Below are 14,167 nucleotides of genomic sequence, written 5' to 3' on the forward strand. Positions count from 1 at the left end.
ATTCAAACGAGAATCCAATTGAAATAAAGCAAAACGAACTTGAATTGAGATGTGAATATAGCAATAAGGAAATTAAGACGAGAAAGAATGCAATCATTGCGAGAGACGAAAATGGCGTCTACGAAAGAGATAGCGATGGCAATGATTGAAAGAGATGAGAATGACAAAATTTTGGTGAATCAGTGATCTGAGAGAGACTTGACCCACGATGATGAAGGGGTTAATCGCTAGAGAAAAAAAAATCCAGTGTGGGAGTGTGCAATGTAGGCATCTAAAAATGGTTTCGGGGTCGCTTGGTTGGGACATGGTTGGAGAACGTACACCTGACATTTTTCTTACACTATTCCCATTTTTTCCCTCAATTATTTTTCTTTTAATAATTCAGGTCACGCATTCCCCACCTACCATGCGTTTCACCACAATCCAAATTCTAAGCCTGTAAGCCTTGAACATGTTTTTTTCCCCCTGGTTGGTTTGAAATTAGTTTTCAAACTAACATTTATAGGTTTCTAGGTCTATAAATGGCATGAATTAGAAATAAAATACATAAATTAATTGTGACAGAAGTATGCCTTGGGATAAGACTGGCATTGGTTTTGATTGTGCTCGTCATGATGCCACCGGCAGGTGGGTGAAGGGAGCTGCCGGCTGCATCCCAGCTGGGTCTGTTCACAGGACCGAACTCTTTGCGATTTGGAGGGGTCTTTCTCTTGCAAGGGAGTGTGGCTGCCGTCAGCTAGTGTGTGAGACTGACTGCTTGGATGCGTTGTTCATGGTGACGTCCCACCTTCATGAGGCGTCTTTGGCAGACAGGCAGAGGATGCTGATCTGCTCGTGCAAATTAGAGATTTGCTTCAGCTGAGTTGGGAAGTTCAGTTCAGCATTATCCCAAGAGAATCAAATTCTGTGGCAGACGCTTTAGCCAAGATGGGTGCTTACAACCTTGCTGGGGCTGAGGAGTGGCTGGATCTGCCGTTGGAGCTATGTGAGATCTTGAACAGGAAAGCCTCCATGGCGTGCTGACCCTGTTCAGTGTTTCTTGTTTTTTGCATTTTTTCCTTTCCTTTTTAGCTGTAACTCTACCCAAAAAATTTATAAAATTAGAATTTAAGGATAAGCTGGGGATTGTAATGGTTTAAAAAATTCAGCCAAGTGTCAACCTGAAAATTAAGAGGGAAAGTCTAATATTGATACACCTCAGAAGGTAAATAAGCACTGACATAAAAAGAATATGTAGCAGAAGCAGACACAAATTTCAATACGAATGCTACAAGGGGCATGCAGTACAACTTCAATTACATGTTTAAGACCTACATGAAAATCAAAATTTGAATGACCATCATTAAATACTGCATGTGAATGCCATAATAACAGAGTATTATTTACGGAAGTAATCAAATGAATCAACAATTTTATATTCAATTTTTAATATAATTGCTACCTAAAAATAGGAAGTTATATAATCTTGAACATGAAAATTAGTAAATAGCTTTCAAAGTGACAGGTAAATCAGTTTCTCCCTTAAAAAAAAGGGCATATGGAGAATCAAACATCACCAACTGAAGTGCAACAATAAAGTTCGATCAGCATGGAAAATATCTATATTGGGAGTGTTAGGCACAATTCGTTCAATGGGAATAGGTCAACAAAAGTAAAACCTTCATTCAAAAATCAATATTCTACTCAATCCTAAAATTGTCACCCAACCTTGCAAGAGGAATAGGACCAAACATCAAAATTACATAAATAAACTAGTAAAACATACCGAAGCTACGTTTCTCAGTAACCATCATGTTTTCCAACTCTTTGGCAGCCTCAGTCATGCCGTGAGCATTGTAAGCCTGCATTAAGCAAGCAAAAGTGATGCTATCAGGTTCACAATTTCTTTCCTTCATTGCCCGGAAAACTTCACCCATCTTTTCTAAGTCGCCAGCTTGGCCATAGGCACTAATAACACTATTAAAGAAGGGAGTATCCAATACTACGTCGGAATTTTCTACATGCCTCATGATTGAGTCAACTTTGTCAATAAGCCCAGCTTTGCTATATGCATTGACAAGAGAGCAATAAGTTACAGTGTTAGGCTTCACACCTAGATGCTTCATCCTGTTAAAGTGTTTATCCATCTTCTCAATTTCTCCAGCTTTTCCAAACACATCAATAACCGTATTATATGTTACAATTGTAGGAGAGAAAAATCTCCGTTTCATAAAATCCATAACAGACTGCATCTTCTCATACATGCCTGCTTTCCCATAGGACTTTATCATCATATTGAATGTCTTTAAGTCTGCTTTAACGCCCATTAGCTGAAATTCATCGTACCATTCCTCCATCTTGTCAATTTTCCTACCTTCTCCGTAAGCTCCTATAATAGAGTTCAGTGTGAAAACATCTGGTTGGCAATTGCCACTTTCAACCATATCCGCTAGTGAGTTTTCCATGTGTTCAAACATGCCAGCCTTACCATACCCATCAATTATGGTATTATATGTGACATTGTTACATTCAATGCCTACATAAGACATCTCCAAAAGAACATGACCAATTAAATCAAAACGTTGAAATTTTGTGCAGCTGCTGATAAGAATAGAATAAGTATATATATCCGGTTCACAGTCAACAACTGATTTCATATCTTCAACAGTACGAAATGCCTGATGAAGGGAACCACTTAGACCGTAAGCACCTACCAGAGCGGTGTAGACATCAACAGTAGGTCTAAGCCCTTCCGACAACATGATCTCAAAGAGCTGACCAGCCTCTTCAGGTTTCCTGCACTTGCCAAGCATCATCAATATTTTTGCATATGTTTGGCATCTAGGTTCATACCAATGTTGCCTACGAAGAAGTGCAAAAATCTGCAAAAAAGATGTCCATCAAATTTCAGAAAAGGCTAAAGCTAAACCCTAAACCCAATAAGTCCCTATAAGAATATACCTAAGAATATTCCAATTCTTTTAATATTTTTGTAACAAGGATCTAATTACAATTTTTTTATTAAATACCACGACCTAATTACAAACTTTTAAAGTATAAGAACCTACTCACAAATTTGGTAAAATTATAAGGACTTCCATATTAATTAAACCTTTAGATGATAATAATAATAATAAGAAGAAGAAAAGTATTAAAAACTTGAGCAAAAGATACTGTGCTGCATTGGCTTTCTTTAAGTAACATTACACATTTCATCCTTTGATTGTCATGGCTACATTAACTTCCTTACATAGGAGATCAATGTCATGCTGACAGTAGAGTTAGTGACATATCACCTAAATATCAAGGATAATGTATAATTTTATAAATCATGGAGTGTTGTGTGTAACAACACATAATTCAAGAGAGATTAGTGAAATTTTTCCTAAGTTAAACCACCAAAATCATGAGCCCTATAAAATAATTAACACAAAAACATGCTAAAATGGAGTACACCCACCGATTCCTCACAATTTTCTTTTATTTTATTTCTTGATAAAAGAAACTCATTAAGATGAAAGGTAAAAATCATGGAGGACAACAATTAGAATTCCAACAAATGACAAACAAAACAAAAGCAGAGCTATCCATAAAGCATTGCTTTTGAATCTCTCATCATGTCTGAGATGGAAAATCCTCTTAACAAAATTAGAGCTATCTATAAAGTAGATGCCAATCATCTTATCCTATCCCATAAAACTTGTTTGTCAGAAAATCTTAAAACCTACCAATTTAAGAGAAGGGAGGGGAATGACAAGAAAGTGGCACATTTTATCTCCCTTGCATCTCAGTCTCCAATTTCAAAACTCCCTCCAAATTGGTGGACAAATAGGAACTAGCTAAATTTCTCTTTATTTTTCCCATCAAACTTATTGATCATCCAAACAAGAGAATGACATGTTCTATTCTCCTTCACTACTGGCCTTTCCCTTCTATTCCATTGAGAGTAGTCATGCCCTTCCATCATCAAGAAAACACCCACACATACCCTTATATGGTTAAGGAGATCTCCCCATAACTTGCCTAAGTACACAACAAGACACTAAACTTGCAAAACATTGGAGATATCATAAAACCAACCAAGAAAATTCATCATCATGTGTACATCTTCACCATTAATCACAACAATTTTTTACTTTTGACTTTTCACCATTGTTTGTTGTTAAAATTCATGGTTACTCAGAAGAAATATTAGAGTAACTAGACTAAAGAGAGAAAGATAATATATTGTGTATTTGTGTTTAGATTCTCGTTTGTTACAATAGACCAATATATATAGAGGAGAGTAATAAATGTAAAGCACATTTCAACTACTCTCCATTAATACACCATTTAAACTACTAACCACTACCTAACAATAGGATCACTTCTCATATTTCAGCACTCCCCCTCAAGCTTGAGCATGTAGATAACATGCATCAAGCTTGGAACATAAATAACTGATAGAAGATATTATGAGATATCAAAGGATAATCTCTTTTATGTTTAAAACTCCCACCTCAAGCTAAAGCTTAATAAGTGAAAACTATATTGCCATCGGTTTAAATTGGAAGCTGGAATCTAACAATCTAACACAACACACCATAAACATCACTTTATGCCATGAGGAAAACTAGAGGCCAAATGCACAACATACCGATGTGAGACGCTTGGAAGGTAGGTGACATACTCCCCCTCAATGTGACAGTGGCATTGAACAATCAACCAAATACAGGCAGAAAAAACGTAGACAGCTGAGAAGACCACAAGGCCAAGGGCATAGACAGAAATGCAGAAAAGCGCAAAATAAGAAAGATGTGATCAGCAGTGGAGTACGAGACAGACACAGATGAACAGGGCAGTAGAGCCAGAATAAAAAGGGAAATGCAAAAAAAATGCAACAGATGAAAAATTGTCAGATGTGAAAAAAAAAACGAACACTTCTGGAAAGAGAACAACTAGGCAATCAAGGCAGTGCAAGAAGCAGCAGAATACAGTAGCAGATGTGCCCTCACGTGCTGGTGGAAGTGATGGAACTTTGAAGTGACTTGTTCATGAAAGAGAAGCAGCGTGTGGATTATTAGGCACGACACTGTTGACAGGGTTGGACATCTCTAGACAAGGAGAAGCTCATGATATGGTCGTTGGTCAGATTGGATGACGGTGAACGGTGGCGGCAGCACCAGAGAAGTTCTGAAGGTGGTTGGATTGTTGGAAGGTGGTTTTGGGCTGCGAGAGTAATAAATGTAAAACACCTGTCAACTACTCTCCAGTAATGCACCATCTAAACTACTAAACATTATATAACATTAATATTACTTCTCATATTTCAACAATTACTTTTTTCAAATTTTCACCCTCTTAATAGCATAATCTCATGAATGGTGAGATGCTCGACTCGCTCATTTGCAATTTGTACATTACAAATATCCTCTACCCTGTGTTATTGATTTTAAGAGTATATTAGATACCCAATTGACATGTTGGCCTTTATGAATCAAGTTCGTCTAAATTCATGAAAGCTCCAAGTTTAAATGAAAACTCTTGTTTGATTGCCTTGCCTCTACCATGCAACATTGAACATAAAAATGGCCCCTACATGATTTTTTGTTTAACTTGTCCCTAACATTTACAAACAGCTTCAATATCATCCTTCCGTTATATGAGGATGAGGTGGATGAAGGGAGAGTTAGAACTTAGAAAGGGTATTGTAGGAAACTTTCTTTCCTCTTAAAAGTTTCTGTCACATGTTTTACAGAAGTATGATTTTTAAAACAGTTTGTAAACGTTAGGGATGATTTTGACAAAAAATGTAAAAAGTTTATGGACCATTTCTATTTTCACCCTAATTTGGAAATAACTTTATACATAACACAGCAAAAAGCATCAAACTAGAACCTACCTTGAGTGCAGCCTGCCATCGACACCCTTTGATGGCCTCATCCAAGGCTTCAAGAACAGCCTTGGGCCATAGCTGCCTGTGCTTCCATGACTTCCCTTTGTTTTCCACCCCTTTGATGGCAGCTTCCGTTCGCAAAATCCGCGATAGGTCCTTGTTGGAATCCTTTTGGATCCCAGAAGACAATGGTTTCAAGCCTCGCTTCATGAATTCAACACGAAGTGGGAATGGTGGGTTTGGAGCGGTGTTGCTGTGGCTGTGTTTAAGGAATTCCGTTGAATGCATGAAAGGGGCTGTGGAGGAGACGGAAGAGGCCCATCTAAGGCAAATGGAGTCCACGAGATGAATCTCCATTGGAGAGAGTGAGTGTGATTTCTGTGAGTCAGGTTGTGCTTGCGGGAATGAGAGGACGAGCACAACTACTAAATTAAAATTCCAATGCATTTAGCAATCCCATTGATCCACATTTTGGCACCACATTCATGTGTTTTCCCACCATTTTTCCCTAGCAAATCATAACCATTACCCTTCATGCTCATGCATGTCAATTTTGATGTGTTCTGCAACAAAGCACTGATAGTCAATGGCAAAATAATGCATGTCATATCTATATGAGAATGAAGCATGCATGATGTGACAAATCAATGGCTTCGTGCAGTTAATGCACAAGATGTTGAACTATAGATGATGCACACAGATCCTCATAATAACTTTGAGCATCAGCAATATTATATGCCCCTATATGTATCTATAAGTACCAACCTTTAAATCATAATCATAAGCAAGTGCAGTGCACTTTTATGATTTCCATCAAAGTATCTATGTAAGCATCATTTATATCTTGCACCTTTTTTAGCCAATTCTTATGTCTAGCATAGGAAGCATATTTGGCTAATTCCTACTTCAAGGATTCTTAGGCACAGATAGTCTTAAACTTTTAATTCCACAAGCTTTTAAATGTCTTTCCAAGACATACAAGATTCATAATTTCACCAAACAATTCGTATATCCTTCATTACTTAATATGAAACTCAAAGCCTTAAATTCATATTTCTCTTGACTACAACTTTTCCCTAGACTTTACGAAAAGTACATTTATCAAATTTCTAATTTTAATTACTTTTAGTTTCAACCAAGTTAACTTAATTACTCTAAGAAACTAAAAATTAGAATTCTTGATTCATAATTTCTAATTAACCATCATTTAATGTTAACCTACGGGTAATTCTTAGTGATTACTTGAACTGTTTACTTATCAATTTGATATGTTTGTACTCAAAAGGAAAAGGCTAATGAAGAAAAGAATTAGATCTGTACTCCTGGTCTATTCACTCATTCATCATGATTTTCAATTGGATTTCTTGCAAAAATCCAAAATACCACAATACATGGTGGCAACCATCAGAATGGTACCTATGTTTGACTCATTTTCTACATGGAATCAGGGAGCAAACTGTGTTTTGTATAATGAATCAAATTTAAAACAGCCAAATAAGAGTCCCAATAGACATACAGGAAACAATTCAACCTGCAACAACTTCTCCCCATGTGGATCGTTTTACATGCCGTTTCCCAGACTTTGAAGTCCCATCAGCATTCAACTCTTCATTCTTTTCTTCTGCCTGGCCTCCTAAAAAATATAATACCAGGATTAGTACCATTCCTTCAATAAGTTCCGAAGAAGCTATACAAGTGACTACCATACTTTCTTACCTCAAATTACTTATATGACAACAACTCTAATGGTACTCACTGAAAAGCATCTAGTTACATTTTCTAACTCTAGTAATTAATCCAAAAGCCACCTAATCCAATTAGTTCTCTAGCCACAGAAACCCACATTTCTGCTCTAATTAACTTATATAAATCCTAGTTGACCATTTGCAAAGCTTAAACCAGCTTATTCCTAAGCTTAGAAAGAACATCAATTACCCACTCTAACCAATATGAACATGTGTTAATAATCACCCACATGCATCATCATTTTAAGCTCAGTTAAACCATAAAAAGCTATTATCAACGGCATCATCAACTCAATAATCACAATTAACCAAAAAACCCTACCACAGAGCTTAATTTGATAGTGGCAGAATTTTAGGGATAAAGGCAGTTAGCAGAAGCAGCAACAGCTCGGGCAGTTTCAGCAGTAACATGGACGTCGACTACCACTACAACTCACGGCAGCAGTTCCAATAAGACAAAACAGAACCAGCGACGCAGCCCGAATCCGGTGAAATAGGGGCGGTGGAAGAGAGAAGGCAGAGGTGACGGCGTTGGAACAGGTTCAGAAGCAGAATCGGCAGTGGTTCCGGCAGCTTCAGCGGCAGCAGTTCCAGCGGACAGGGACGGCAGGGCGTAGTAGCAGCAATGGTTTCTCCCGGCCACTCTTCCTCTTTTTCGAGCTCGCCTCTTCTCTCTTCTCAACCTCCCTTTCTCACGGTCTCACTTCTCCTCTGATATGCACGACTCTTACGTACGTGCAACAATTACAATACCGCCAACACTTCCACGCCACTCCCTTTGGCCTTCCCTCTCGGCCTCTGTCTTAAAGCGGATACTCCAATGAAGTTATCCAATTTGTCTTCCGCTGTACTCTCATCCAAGACCATTGGATGGATTTTGATAGAAATAAGAGTGAATACCTAACTTTGTGGGATTGGTTATTTCTATTGTTAATATTGACACGTGATTTAATCAATTTAATAAAAGTAAAGATCAGAAATTAGAAAAAAAATTGTTAAGAATTTTGCTGTTTTTTAAATAATTGTTAGACACTGTTTAAAAATTAAAAAAAAAAGAAAATATTGTGTAAATAACTAAATATAGATGAATTTTGATTGGATCAACATCAAAGTTCAGAAAATCGGATTGATTATCGAACCACTTTAGTTACTGATTTAGTACTTAGTAGTTTATTGGTTTAACCGGTTTAACTGAAAAAACTGTTTTAAAATAAACACTTAATTCTATAAAAATTCAATGAATAAAGTAACTAGTTCTAAACACTCTTCTACTGCATTTGTTTACTTCAGAAAGGGATCATAAACAACTAGTTTTATGAATAAACAAACTACAATGATATGCAATGCCAAAAATAGGCCAATGATAAAATAAAAAGGGATTTCTCTCTTCAATTTTATGTTCAAGCTTGTAGCATACCAGAATCAACAGAATAATACCGTTAAAATAGTTTTCCTTCTTAATTCTTATATACCTCAAAGAATTTTCTACAAAATGAAAATTGAACACAACACATAGCTTTAAAACAAAAACAAAACAACACTCAGAAATCAATCACCTCTTCTAAACATAGCCTTAAAACAAAACAGAACAACATTAAAAGTATGAGCATCTATTCTATTATATAAAAATCAGATCTAGACGCCTAACGAGGGGCCTCTCGACTTACATCTAAAAAATAACACCACAGTATGGAATGAGAACCGGAGGTTTTCAGCATGGTAAAAGTGCCACGCGTATAATAAATAAGGTCTTGAGAATGCCATAGGCAATCCTAGAACTCTGTTATTCAGTTATCCAACTTAATTACTAAACAAAAGCCATAAATAGGGGTATGTATTCTAAATATGCATAACTTACCCAATTTCAAACCTAACATAACACCAAACCATTTCACCTTTTCCTCCATCCTGCCATCATCCATAATGCAACAGAAACAAGCAACCAAACAAGTTCACGCACAAGCAATGAGCAGATAGTGCAAGTAGCAAGTATAATAGGTAGCAAGTGGTATATATCAATTAGGCAAACCCAGAAAATGCATAGCAATCAAAACAAACAAATGCATGTGATGCATGACTGTCCTATGGCTAATGAGGCTCATCTGTCGGTTATCCAGCCAACCTGACAAGTCCGAAAATCTTAGACTGTCCCCCGTCGCGCATTCCCAAGAGCCTATGCATATATTTTACATTCAACATCAAGTAATCGCTCAATGGGGCTATCCATACCCAAGAATTTATACGTGCCCGGTCACTCTTACGACGTAGGGTTAACAGAGTGTCGAGATTCAACCTGTAGCAACCCTCGGTTTTAAAAATATAAATATAAATAAATTATAATTTATTTTATAAATTGGAGTTTTCTATTTTTAAAAATTATTTTATTATCAGTAATTGAACTAATTTTATAACTATTTGAATTCAATCAAATTCACATTCTTATATATGTATATTTTATGATAAAATATTTTACATAATTAACACTATAATTTTAGTAATTTATAAGTAATGAAACTTATATGTATATTTTAATTTGAGTAAGTGATATTTTAATTTAAAAAATAGAGTTTAGTTAATAATATTATTATCGAGTTCGATATCTGTCGATATAAATAAATATCGGTATTTTTTGCTGAGCTTAGCTTTGCTAATGCTTCACCAAATATCTTCTACCTTTAAATTACTAATGTCATTTAAATTAATAACTCATATATTATTAACTTTATATATAAATTATTATTATTATTATTATTATTATTATTATTATTATTAATCATAAAGCACGAAAACAAAAGACGGCTCGATTATACATTACGTTGCATATATTATTATTATTATTATTATTATTATTATTATTAGGGGTAAGTACGATTTTGGTCCCTAAAGTTTAGTGCCAGAATCGAAATCGTCCATCTTGTATTTTTGGATTTAAAATCGTCCGTAACGTTTTTTTTCGTATTAAAATCGTCCTTTTAATTTTTTTGGACAAAAATACCCTCTCCTTCCCCCTCCCCCCCTCCGGTCTCCCCTTCCCCCCACCCCCACATCTGGTCTCCCTTTCCTCCCTCCCTCTCCCTTCCCCTCACCCCACCCCCACCCTTCGGCCTCCCCTTCCCCCTCCCTTTCCCCCAGCCCTCCTGGTCTCCCTTTCCTCCCTCCCCCTCCCTCACTCCCACCGCCACCTCCGATCTCCCCTTCCCCTTCCCCCACCCCCTCCCAGTCTCCCTTTCCTCCCTCCCTCTCCTTTCTCCTGACCCTCACCCCCACCCTCCGGTCTCCCCTTTCCCCCTCTCTTTCCCCCACCCACTCCCGGTTTCCCTTTCCTCCCTCCCCCTCTCTCACTCCCACCGCCACCTTCGGTCTCCCCTTCCCCCTTCCCTTTCCTCCACCCCCTCCCGGTCTCCCTTTCCTCCCTTCCCCCTCACCCCCACCCCCACCCTCCGGTCTCCCCTTCCCCCCTCCCGTTCCCCCACCCGCCTCCCGGTCTCCCTTTCCTCCCTCCCCTTCCCTTCCCCCCTCCCTTTCCCCTACCCCCGATCTCCCCTTCCCCCCTCCCCGTCTCCCCTTTCCCTCACCACCACCACCACCCTCCGGTCTCCCTTTCCCCCCTCCCGTTCCCCCACCCGCCTCCCGGTCTCCCTTTCCTCCCTCCCCCTCCCTTCCCCCCTCCCTTTCCCCCACCCCCGGTCTCCCCTTCCCCCCTCCCCCTCCCCGTCTCTCCTTTCTCTCACCACCACCACCATTACCATCACCACCACCACCGCAACCGCAACCACCACCAAAATTCAACAAATGCAACAAATTCAGCAGTAAAATTCAACAGCAAAAACAGAAAAATTCAACAGCAAAATCAAAATAAACAAAAGAAAAAAAATTCAACAGCAAATTCAACAGCACCCTCTTCATTTTCTTCCTCTTCTTCTTCGGCTTCTTCCACTTCCCCTCCTCCTTCTCCCCCAACACCAACACCAACACCAACAGAATAAACAGAAGAGAAAAAAATTGAGATCTGGGAAGGAAAAAGGGCTTCGCACGAAGGGGAGGGGCTTGGACGCCGCGGCGGCGCTGGGTTGGGTCGCCATGGCTCGTCGATGGTGGAGGCTACGGGTCAGTGGTTCGGCCATGGGGAGGTTGGTTCGACGTTGAGAGGAGACGCGAGGTGGGGAAGAGGGTAGAGGGTCGCGGGGTGGTTGGCTGGGTTAGGGTTCAGACAGGGGGTGGTGACGGGTTGGGACGCTAATAAGGGCGCAGTGGCGAAGGTTGGGTGGCAACGCCGTCACTGTGAGGGGCGCGGCGGCTGTTCGGTGGCAGAGGAGATGAGAGTGAAACAAGAGGACAAAGAAGAGATGAGAGAAGAGGAAGAAGAAAGGGGAGAGGGGGAAAGGTGGTGTCATGGTGGCTCGCTGGCGATTAGGGTTGCTGGCGGCGCTGTGGTGGTGGGTAGGATTTGGTGGTTTTATTAAAGTAGGGTAGTTTAGGAATAAAACAAAAAATTTTATTAAAAAGGACGATTTTAATACAAAAAAAAACGTTAAGGACGATTTTAAATATAAAAATACAAGAGGGATGATTTCGATTCTGGCACTAAACTTTAGGGACCAAAATCGTACTTACCCCTTATTATTATTATTATTATGCAGGTACGCGCACATATATATATATACCTAATGAAAAGTCGTTGTATACATATACATATATGTAATATATAGTTAATATATACATATATGTAATATATAGTTAATGAGTATCATTAGCCTTATTATATCATTAGCTTTATATATAATAGTATCATCTGAAGGAATAAGTAGCATTTATTTTATTATCATTATTATATTAACTATGCGGACACTTTTACTATGCTGAGAACCTCTGATTCTCATTCCATACTATGTTGTTGCTTTTCAAGTGCAGGTCGGGAGGCATCTCACTAGGCGTCTGGATACCTGAGGCGAAGTGGTTACTGGTTATTTTGTTGTGCTATGATGTATATATATGTACTTAGTTTTCTCTCTGCATAACTTTTTCTTTTTTATCCTCTTAGAGGTTTATGGAGAGGTAGGATTGTGTTTATGTACCTTTGAGTTTTGGATATATATGTATATATGTGTGAATATTCTCCGGCCAGTCTTGTCTTCGCGGGCTGAGTTAGGAGCTTGTTATTTTGTATCTTTGGCACTCCATTCCTACTTTTATTGTCTTATGTTTAATAGTTATAGTTTTCTTAGCACGCAAGATAACTCGTTCCTTGAGTGTTGCGTTTTTATTTCGCGATTTTTTTGTTCTCTCTATTCTTCAAGACTCATAGCATATTATAATCTTTCTGCTATTATATGTACACATTTTATTTTATAGGTCATAATACCACACCACCTCTGTTTTACGACTTAAGCGTAAAGCTCAGAGTGGTAGGGTGTAACACAATCTGGAACACGTGATGGCGAGCCACGTTTTTTACCCAGGAAAACTCGTATCTCAGATATCATTATTCATAAGTCATTTCAATTTCATTATCAATACATCATCAATTATCAAGCCTTAGCGTTAAACTTCGTTAACATTCTTATTTTCTTCATAAAAGCCACCATTTACATCTTACTTCACCCTCAAGTTATCTTATTTTCCTACCTTCTTTTATCCACTGGACCTAGAACCATACTTTAAGACTTAAAGGGGAGAAAATTGAGGTTTAGAAGTAGAAAATTAGTTTAAAACAGTCAAAACCATTTTTTTTTGCAGCAGGCAGCAGCCACGCGTACGTGTAGGCCACGCACACGCGTGAAAATGCACACACGTGTACGCATGCTTCTCGCGCATGCGTCGTTAAAATGCCACGCCACGCATTTTGGAGGACGAGGAGGATCTGCTTTGCAGGTGAACGTGGAAGATCAAGCCCATCATAATAATAATTATGATGCTCTTCCTGGTTTTGATGTTCGTTTTAGCGTTGGCAAGATCAAGATGGAGCCTTTCCTATAGATGTTATTATGTTATGTTCTTCATTTCCTGTTTGTTATTTGAATTCATAGGTTCATTAGTGTTAGTTATGGGTTCTAATTGTCATGGTTATGGAGTTATATATATGTATTATTAATTATGTTATATTTTTTTGAATTGTGTGGTTTTAGTGATATAATATGTATTTAGACATTGGTCTTTTATATAAATTATTTTATTGTGGGGGTGTACTACTGAATCGTGGATTCGAGCTATGTTTATATGAATGATTAGAATGATAATGACGATACTGATTTTGTTCTTCTGTAACTCTTTAATGACAAAAATATTGATGGTAGTTTACAGGCTAATAAATGGTAATAAATCTTTTAAGAAGACCGAGAATTTAGTGAGATAATAGTGATAAATAGGAGTGAGAATGTTATTCAACATTTATTTTTTTAATTATTTTCATTCAAATTTAATATTGGAGGATCGAAAAATGTGATATATAATTAGTTTTGAAAACTGTGCCTTTCAGTCACTCTCACCAAGACCCTCAGCCCAATCACCCCACTCCTACCCTTTGTTCAGACCTAACCTACTCAGCTACGTAGAGATTGCTCGCTACTCG

The 14,167-nt window shown here is 38.2% G+C and overlaps 1 protein-coding gene across 5 annotated transcripts; it reads right to left on the reverse strand.

Moving 5' to 3' along the window:
• LOC130944427 (pentatricopeptide repeat-containing protein At3g53170) lies at positions 1-8,475 on the reverse strand. Of its 5 annotated transcripts, none has more exons than XM_057872750.1 (6): positions 7,922-8,475; positions 7,371-7,487; positions 5,861-6,417; positions 1,766-2,861; positions 1,161-1,310; positions 1-1,079 (listed from the first exon to the last, which is right to left on the reverse strand). In XM_057872750.1, exons 3-5 carry the CDS (start codon positions 6,299-6,301, stop codon positions 1,198-1,200), a joined length of 1,650 nt encoding a protein of 549 aa, XP_057728733.1. In that variant the 5' UTR covers positions 6,302-6,417; positions 7,371-7,487; positions 7,922-8,475; the 3' UTR covers positions 1-1,079; positions 1,161-1,197. The 5 variants fall into 5 exon arrangements, 4 of the variants coding, with proteins under 4 accessions (XP_057728733.1, XP_057728732.1, XP_057728735.1 ...); XM_057872749.1 differs by having other exon boundaries at positions 2-1,079; positions 7,386-7,487; XR_009072044.1 differs by lacking the exons at positions 1-1,079; positions 1,161-1,310 and adding an exon at positions 4,616-5,187 and having other exon boundaries at positions 2,281-2,515; positions 2,694-2,861; positions 7,386-7,487.
• Positions 8,476-14,167: the final 5,692 nt, after the last annotated feature.

The sequence above is a fragment of the Arachis stenosperma genome, chromosome 8, assembly GCF_014773155.1.
Source record: "Arachis stenosperma cultivar V10309 chromosome 8, arast.V10309.gnm1.PFL2, whole genome shotgun sequence".
In the NCBI taxonomy this organism is placed as follows: Eukaryota; Viridiplantae; Streptophyta; class Magnoliopsida; order Fabales; family Fabaceae; genus Arachis; species Arachis stenosperma.

What these genes read in the sequence shown, in the direction of transcription:
- LOC130944427 (XM_057872750.1), bottom strand. Translation starts at nt 6,301, where the DNA reads ATGCATTGGAATTTTAATTTAGTAGTTGTGCTCGTCCTCTCATTCCCG. An exon ending in GATGGCAGGCTGCACTCAAG is followed by an intron (nt 2,862 to 5,860) that starts GTAGGTTCTAGT and finishes TCTTTTTTGCAG; the next exon opens with ATTTTTGCACTTCTTCGTAG. An exon ending in TACTGAGAAACGTAGCTTCG is followed by an intron (nt 1,311 to 1,765) that starts GTATGTTTTACT and finishes ATTTTCATGTAG; the next exon opens with GTCTTAAACATGTAATTGAA.